This window comes from Astyanax mexicanus, chromosome 9 (assembly GCF_023375975.1).
Source record: "Astyanax mexicanus isolate ESR-SI-001 chromosome 9, AstMex3_surface, whole genome shotgun sequence".
In the NCBI taxonomy this organism is placed as follows: Eukaryota; Metazoa; Chordata; class Actinopteri; order Characiformes; family Acestrorhamphidae; genus Astyanax; species Astyanax mexicanus.
In genome coordinates, this window is record NC_064416.1 from 46,055,965 (window position 1) to 46,065,000 (window position 9,036).

A 9,036-nucleotide genomic window follows, 5' to 3' on the forward strand; every position below is an offset into this window, starting at 1 on the left:
TTGTTTAATATTCTGAAAACTGCAAATACTATTTCATGGCACTTTAAGCGTTATACTTTAAACATTGTCTGATTTCCTCTTGTAAAATCGTTGTATTGAACGTTGTAATGATGTGTTGTAGCTGTTTAGCTCTATATATGTATATACATATGTATACATAGCTTTTGTTTATTATATAATACATGTGCATTTGTAAACTGTCACTTCTTTACCTTTATGTATGTATTTATGAATGTATTTATCATTTTATTTCTGGCTGATCTTTGTTGGGGTGGTTTGGGGTTATTATTCATTTCTTTTCTACTTTTCTTCTATTTAACCTTGTTAAACCATTATTGTATCAAGTAATGATAGATGTATGTAACAACCCTTGTTTGAATAATTAAATATTACATGTATGTATAATACATATTGATAAAAAAGAAGATAAAACAGTACAGCAGGCTGTATTCAGTTTGAATAAAAAAACTGATTTATTTAAAAGATTAAGGGATAGATGTAGAGAAAGTGAAAATGGGAAAAGACTAAAAGGTGGAACGGACTGCTCTTCTTCTTCTCCTCGACTTCAGGTTGGTCTTTTGCCACCTGTTGTCCTCCTCTCCAAGAGACAGTGCTTTCACTTTCAGCACCAGTTCCTCCTTCTCTCTCTCCTCCTTCTCCTCTTCCTCCTTTATCACCTCGACTTCCGTCTCATTCCTCATCTTTTCCATCTCCTTCCTCTCCTTCTCTCTTTCTTTCATCATCGTCTCCATCTTCTCCTTCCATTCGTCCTTCTCCTTCATGCAGGACTCCAGGAGACGTTCTCTTTTTTCCTCCTCCAGCTTCATCTGCTGTTTCTCCTCCTTCCATTCAGCACTGAGTTTCAGCCAGGACTCTCGGACTCTGTCTCTTCTTTCGTTATCTTTCTTTCGGAGCAGTTCTATCTCTTTCTGGTGGAGCTTTCTCATTTTCTCCAGCTCCTTCATCTCTCCCACCTGCTCTTCATCCTTCCTCTTCATCGCTCTCAGCTTCTCTCCTTCCTTCAGCTGGGCGATCTCCTGCCTCATCTTTCTTTTCTCCGAGTCCCATTTGTTACTCTCATCAGTCCAGGCCTTCAGGATTCTGTCTCTCCTGTCTTTCTCTTTCTTTTGAAGCAGATCCATCTCTGATTGGTGGAGCTTCCTCATTTCCTTGAGGTCCTTTATCTCTCCATCCTTCTTCTTCATCATCCTCAGCCTGTCTGCTTCCTGCTTCAGCAGTTCGATCTCCAGCTTCATCTTCTTTTTCTCCTCCATCCATTCTTTACTGGCTACAGTCCAGGCCTGCAGGATTCGGTCTCTTTTTTCACTCTCTATCTTCTGGATCAGTACAATGGTCTGCTGGACCTCGCTCTCGCTCATTAGCTCCTCCATCTCTCTCTCCAGATCTCTGAAATACTTTAAAAAAAATGATGCATAAAATTTACTTTAAAAAAGTTTCACAATTTTCTGCATTTACTTTTTTTAACAAAATTTAATTTTAGATAAATTTAAGAAACTTCACCTCGGTTTCAAGACTTTGATGTTAAATAGAGTAAATAAGTAAACTGAACTTCAGTCAATCCTTTCTTTTAGTAAACTTTACTTCATTTCTGCATACAATATTACCTAATTACAATTACTTCATTTATACAATATTACTCAAATAATTTGTTATTTTTTTAATTTTAATATTTCAGTTAAAACACACATATTACACTGTCTCAACACATGGATGGCATGTAATACATTATATTTAGTAAAAGAATGTATTACATGCTATCCATGTGTTGAGACATTTACAAAATCAGTCTTTGAGATTATGTAAATATTTGAATGTGTGTTTTAACTAAAATTATACATAATAATATTGTATAAATGAATTAATTCCTTCTGCTGCTCTGCAGCGATTTACTCACAGTGGAGTAGATGGATAAACTCTCTGTCTCTCTCTCTCTCTCTCTCTCTGTCTCTCTCTCAGTCTGTCTCTCTGTCTCTCTCTCAGTGCAGGTCTCTCTCTCTCTCTGTCTCTCTCTCAGTCTGTCTCTCTGTCTCTCTCTCTGTCTCTCTCTCAGTCTGTCTCTCTGTCTCTCTCTCAGTGCAGGTGTCTCTCTCTCTCAGTGCAGTTCCGTCGCAGGTGCAAGCAGAACTGATCACTGATGTTCAACCTCAGGATCTTCTTCACCTCCAAAGTTCCAAATGCTGTGACGTCATCATTGTGACATCACCACACTGCTGCAGGCATGCTGCACTGAAGCCGCTGCCATGGCGATCGTCCACTCCCATATATAAACTGGCCACACTGTAAATCCTAGTAAAGTTTTGAGTGTGAAGTGAGGGATATAGATTATGTATAGATTGTGTTTATGGGCCTTTCCAATAAATCAGAGCCATTTCTGTCCCCAGGAAATTACATGTGTAAATGTTCACACGGAATAACTTTAAAATACATTTTAAAATACATGCAGAAAGTCAGTATGCATAAAGTTAGCATTTAATATATTATATATTAAGCAGTATTACACAGATGATTATGTATCATCAATTATTTGAGTAATAATGTATAAATGAAGTAATTGCAATTAGGTAATAGTGTATGCAGAAATTAAGTAAAGTTTACTAAAAGAAAGGATTGATTCAGTAAAAATAAATGAAGTAAAGTTTATTAAAAGAAAGGATTGATTCAGTAAAAATAAATGAAGTAAAGTTTACTAAAAGAAAGGATTGATTCAGTAAAAATAAATGAAGTAAAGTTTACTAAAAGAAAGGATTGATTCAGTAAAAATAAATGAAGTAAAGTTTACTAAAAGAAAGGATTGATTCAGTAAAAATAAATGAAGTAAAGTTTACTAAAAGAAAGGATTGATTCAGTAAAAATAAATGAAGTAAAGTTTACTAAAAGAAAGGATTGATTCAGTAAAAATAAATGAAGTAAAGTTTACTAAAAGAAAGGATTGATTCAGTAAAAATAAATGAAGTAAAGTTTACTAAAAGAAAGGATTGATTCAGTAAAAATAAATGAAGTAAAGTTTACTAAAAGAAAGGATTGATTCAGTAAAAATAAATGAAGTAAAGTTTACTAAAAGAAAGGATTGATTCAGTAAAAATAAATGAAGTAAAGTTTAATAAAAGAAAGGATTGATTTAGTAAAAATAAATGAAGTAAAGTTTACTAAAAGAAAGGATTGATTCAGTAAAAATAAATGAAGTAAAGTTTACTAAAAAAAGGATTGATTCAGTAAAAATAAATGAAGTAAAGTTTACTAAAAGAAAGGATTGATTCAGTAAAAATAAATGAAGTAAAGTTTAATAAAAGAAAGGATTGATTTAGTAAAAATAAATGAAGTAAAGTTTATTAAAAGAAAGGATTGATTCAGTAAAATAAATGAAGTAAAGTTTACTAAAAAAAGGATTGATTCAGTAAAAATAAATGAAGTAAAGTTTACTAAAAAAAGGATTGATTCAGTAAAAATAAATGAAGTAAAGTTTAATAAAAGAAAGGATTGATTCAGTAAAAATAAATGAAGTAAAGTTTATTAAAAGAAAGGATTGATTCAGTAAAATAAATGAAGTAAAGTTTACTAAAAAAAGGATTGATTCAGTAAAAATAAATGAAGTAAAGTTTACTAAAAAAAGGATTGATTCAGTAAAAATAAATGAAGTAAAGTTTAATAAAAAAAGGATTGATTCAGTAAAAATAAATGAAGTAAAGTTTAATAAAAGAAAGGATTGATTCAGTAAAAATAAATGAAGTAAAGTTTACTAAAAAAAGGATTGATTCAGTAAAAATAAATGAAGTAAAGTTTACTAAAAAAAGGATTGATTCAGTAAAAATAAATGAAGTAAAGTTTAATAAAAGAAAGGATTGATTCAGTAAAAATAAATGAAGTAAAGTTTAATAAAAGAAAGGATTGATTTAGTAAAAATAAATGAAGTAAAGTTTATTAAAAGAAAGGATTGATTCAGTAAAATAAATGAAGTAAAGTTTAATAAAAGAAAGGATTGATTCAGTTAAAATAAATTAAGTAAAGTTTAATAAAATAAAGATTTTTACCAAATTAAGATTTTTTCTGACACCAGAAACAGCAGCTAAATACCAAACAAAGGCAACAAAAGTAAATTTGGCCAAAGTCTGAATACTGAACATGTTATTTTTAAGGGCTGTTCAATAAAGAAACATAAGGAAAGCATTATTTTTATGCAAATTTATCATGTCCTCAAGTTTGGTTGCAACTTTTTCCTGTAATTTACTCATTTACACATTTTACAAAGCCTGGTGACGTATTAGCTAATCTGTTTAGCAACGTAAAAACAGCATACTGCATATTAAACAGTTTTTACTGCATATTACGCAGTTTTTACTGCATATTACGCAGTTTTTACTGCATATTACGCAGTTTTACTGAATATTACGCAGTTTTTACTGCATATTACGCAGTTTTTACTGCATATTACGCAGTTTTTACTGCATATTACGCAGTTTTTACTGCATATTACGCAGTTTTTACTGCATATTACGCAGTTTTTACTGCATATTACGCAGTTTTTACTGCATGTTACGCAGTTTTACTGCATATTACGCAGTTTTTACTGCATATTACGCAGTTTTTACTGCATATTACTCAGTTTTTACTGCATATTAAACAGTTTTTACTGCATATTACAGTTTTTACAGCATATTATGCAGTTTTTACTGCATATTAAGCAGTTTCTACTGCATATTACAGAGTTTTTACTGCATATTACGCAGTTTTTACTGCATATTAAACAGTTTTTACCGTACACTCTAAGAAATAGAAGTACAGATTTGTACTTAAAAGAGTACAAAGGCTTGTCGCTGGGGCTGTACCTTATTGCGGTACAATAGTGTACCTTTTAGTTTAAGTCCTTTTTTGTACCCATATTTTTGTACCATTTAAGGTACTATTCTGTACCCCAAGAGACTAAAATGTACCTTAAGACTAGGGTACAAAATTGTACCCTTTTCAAGAGGTCCCAAAATGTACTTTTAGAGGTACCACCCCAGCGACAAGCTATTTTGGACCCTATAGGTACCGAAATGTACCAGACCACACACATTAATGTTGTTCAATGCTTTTTATTTAGTAGTACGCAGATTATCATTTCAAAAGGGCTTTAAGCAACACAACCATTGCAAATTCAGCCCAACTGCAATTTAATAAATGATTACATAACCACTACAAGCATCTAAAAAACAGCAAATGGTATAGAACTGTACATGGCATCAACAACCATATAAAAACACCAATGTTTAGATCATGGGAATTTCTACAAAAAGGCCAGCATTTTTAAAATGAACATGACAATGTCTGACAAACTGTTGACAAAAATGACAAACTGTTAATTTCTGGATCTCTGAACGCTATGGGAGAACGGAGATGTGCTACTCAAAGATAGGTACTTTTTAAATCATGTTTTACACCGGAGTTCTCCTTTAAAAAACAAACAAAACAAAAAAAAAAACATTCAATTCTGAATTCACGTTTTAGACTAAATATTTCATTGAAACAAAAAGATTATCATCAACAGAATACGTGTCAAGAGCTTGATGATCCAATTCCTTTCCTGGAATTTGTAAAGTCCAATCTTTGTCAAGTGTGACACGATATGCATGGAAATGACCATCGAATGACACTGGAACCAATATTTTACCACACATAACCCACAAAGTGTCAATGTTTAGTATGTACTTCACCTTCCAGAACAATGGAATCATTTCAGTGTGCAGATGGCCTATTACAAATACATCGCCAAGGGAATATTTAACATTGTTCACTGACACACAAGATACACGTTGAAGTACCTTGTCTTGAAACTGAACATCCCTCAGAGCATCATTGCAAATAAGAGCCTTCTGTAGCTCTGCTGGTAGAGATGAAAAGGGTGTGCTTACACTTTTGCTGAGCGTCTCCTCAAAATCACATAGTAGCCCTTTAGAGGAAAACTCCCAGCACTGTTTCATCTGATGACGGTTGCTCAAAGTTGAGGTTATGTTTCTGAAATTTTTACATGTGCTAGCAATGTTCTTAAAATATTGGTGTTTGCTTTCAAACCTCATACACCACAAAGCACGAAGAGGACCAAACATTAGCATAAGTCTGGGATAATGTGTTAAAAAATGACATTTGGGAGTTAAAACGTTCCCAAAAACATTTGTCATCTCAGTCAGAAATTCTTGTACAACAAATTCCAGAACAGCAAGTTCATCTTTTCTCACTGTAGGAGCCATAACTACATCTGTGATTTCAGCGCACAGTTTGAACACACGCCAGTATGGACTATCAGGTGGAACATGGTCTGCCATCAAGAAAGGCAGTCTGAATAGACACCACTTTTGACTGGCTGACCCAACAATGGCAGAATTTCGAAGTAGTTTTTCAGAGAGAAGCACTGGCTTGTTTGCCCTGTCATTTTTCCCAATGGTCATGCTTTTGAGCTCATTATTTATCTCCTGTATGGTTATGTGCTTTTGTTTATGAGCTTCACAAATGACCAATTTCATTACAAGAGGCAGCACTCCTTCTAGCAAATCATGCATGATATCAGGAGGAAGACAGCTTGTGACATCAAAGTAATCTAGCATATCAAATTTACAAGTACCATGTACACCGTACAAAGCAGCACTTGCTGGATCATTTTCTACACACTCAAGGTGATACCTGTGCACTTCTGCTGTCCTAAGAACAAAACTTTCCTCCCGGAATTTTTGTTTCATCTCAGAATAAGAGGCCATGCAGTACCGACAAATTCTGCCACTGTTAAAAGACATTGTAAACCCACCTATCATGTGAGCAGACAGGTTATCACATGAAAATGTTGCCAGGGCAGCATTAATTCTGCACTCGTGTCCGTTAACATTTAGGACGAACCCTTCAGTTGAGAGCTTTTTTAGGTCATCTACCACTGGTTGGAGTATAACATCAAGCCCACACTCTTTTAGATGAGAACAGCGAACAAGCAAAGCTAAATGTATGTGACGAGCGATACCTTGCACTGACATTGCCAACACTATAATAAAATGCACACATCTTGTACTTGCTTCTCTTAGAGCCTAAAGGGTTAACAATTTCAAATTCATCTTCATAAAAATGAAGTCTTAGAGCCTGTGGGTGGTCTTTAAAATATGAATGTTCTTTAAAATAAACTCCATCAGTGTAGTCCAACAAAATCTGATCGTCTCTAATTTTATGAGCATCTGCAACAATCTCTTCCCAGACATCTTCAAGAGAACAATATTTTTTCAATACCTCTGCAATGGGTACATAAGAAAAAGTGCCAATTTTGTTTCCAGAAGCATTTCTTAGTTCATAGTTAAAGGGTTCTGTCATATCCATTTTAGATTTACAGTGTTCTTTAATCATGTGTGGAGAACGAATTACATCACAAGCTTTGTCAAAGAAATCAGGGGTGGATAAAACTTGCTGAAGTTCAGGGCACTCTGAAATAGGGAAGCCATTTTTTTCAAGATGATAAGAGATGAATAAGTCATAGTTCTCTTTAAAAAAACAAAATAAAAAGTTTAAATCATGAACAATATCTTGTTGAACTGACAGAGGAAGGTGTTTTTTTTCCCTGCATTTTAGAATAAAGCCAAAAAGGTTCTCCCTTAAATTTTCAAGCAGTTTATCAATACTTGGTGGGGTAGACTGCTGGGTTAAATCTGCATCAAAAGTGTTGTCTTGTTCCACTACTGATTCTTCATTAACTTCTTCGTTGCTCCCAGGGGAAGGAAAAACACTGTGTTTGTGTTTTCTGTACACGTGTCTTCTGTAAGAATGGTACTTGGAAAAAGTAGAACAGCAATCATTTATACCACAAGTAATGCTAAAGTGAGCTTTGTGTGCATGTACAAGTCCAATGTGTTGTATAAGCTTTACAAGGGTGAAAGTTCTACGTGGGCATTTTGGGCATTGGTGCAGTGGAGCCATAGATCTACAGAAGATTCATCACTCGTGTCACAGTTACTGGCAATGGCTTGTCTCCTTCCTCCTTGATGTGTAGAATGCACCTCTGGAGAAATGTCATGGTATTTCTCAGCCGTGGAGGGTATGCAATGTTGAAGGTGAAATACATACAAAAGGTTGTGATGAAGGCCTCATCTATCGCAGCACAAGTGCACACCTCAACTCCATCAACCTTCACCACACTCTGACTTCGTCTAGAAATGGCAGTTTTCCAATCCTTGTCTTTCAGCTGAATTGTAGGATACGGCGTGGCAGGTTCACCCTACAGATAAACAGTAGAGAAAAAAAAACATTGATACAAATCAGTATCTTTTCTTTCTGTGGTCATCTCCACTCAGCTAATTACTGTTATCATATATATATATATATAATTTAATATTCCTGACACCTATAAATAGCTGTAATGCAGCACAGCATAAAAGTAGTAACAACAAACTGCAAAATACATGCACTTATGTCATGCTGCTAGTGAGGCTTACACAAAAAGACAGCCTTGACCTTGAATGTTGGTATGTGGCAACATTTTCTTACCTCTCCAAGTGAAATGAGGTGGTCAATGTTCTCCCTGAAGATGGATGGCAAAAAAACAAGTCCACCCCTGAAGTCAATGCCTGTTATGTGAAGAACAAAAGTGCTTTAATAAGAACTCAGCACGAGGACAAAAGCCACCCACTGATGTAATAATTCTACATTTGGGTCAAAAATCACAACCTGGAAGGTCCTCAGCCAGAGCTTCCTCTCTCGCCTCCACATACAGTTTTTTTAGTGGCAACGTCTCCTTGACAAGTTTCAGCAAATTAGGGAGTAAAGCTGTAAATCCCTCGTTGAAGCGACGACAAATGTTCACCGTCAAAGGATGGATGGCATCAACCTCGTCATACAACTAAGGAGGAAAATAGGCAAAAAGAAAAATATATATATATATTAAATTACTATAGTGTTGCAATAAAGTTTAGTGATTAATACAGCAGGCCATGTGACGATAATTAATTTTCAGGATTTTCCCGAATTAAAAAAAATTGGATAATTGGTTACATCTAAATATTGTGCGAGACG

General features: G+C 34.4%; 2 protein-coding genes across 2 annotated transcripts; both read right to left on the reverse strand.

The window, feature by feature from the left end:
• Positions 1 to 507: 507 nt before the first annotated feature.
• On the reverse strand, positions 508 to 2,151 carry LOC125804579 (uncharacterized). The gene is made up of 2 exons (XM_049483574.1): positions 1,916 to 2,151; positions 508 to 1,415 (listed from the first exon to the last, which is right to left on the reverse strand). The coding sequence occupies exon 2, from the start codon at positions 1,389 to 1,391 to the stop codon at positions 525 to 527; it is 867 nt and encodes a 288-aa protein (XP_049339531.1). The 5' UTR covers positions 1,392 to 1,415; positions 1,916 to 2,151; the 3' UTR covers positions 508 to 524.
• Positions 2,152 to 6,936: 4,785 nt separating this feature from the next.
• On the reverse strand, positions 6,937 to 8,864 carry LOC125804554 (uncharacterized). Its single transcript, XM_049483421.1, has 3 exons — positions 8,692 to 8,864; positions 8,512 to 8,591; positions 6,937 to 8,242 (listed from the first exon to the last, which is right to left on the reverse strand). Exon 3 carries the CDS (start codon positions 7,942 to 7,944, stop codon positions 6,937 to 6,939), a length of 1,008 nt encoding a protein of 335 aa, XP_049339378.1. The 5' UTR covers positions 7,945 to 8,242; positions 8,512 to 8,591; positions 8,692 to 8,864.
• Between the last annotated feature and the right edge of the window lie 172 nt (positions 8,865 to 9,036).

Coding starts and splice junctions, on each gene's coding strand:
- LOC125804579 (XM_049483574.1), bottom strand. CDS start 1,391: ATGGAGGAGCTAATGAGCGAGAGCGAGGTCCAGCAGACCATTGTACTG.
- LOC125804554 (XM_049483421.1), bottom strand. CDS start 7,944: ATGGCTCCACTGCACCAATGCCCAAAATGCCCACGTAGAACTTTCACC.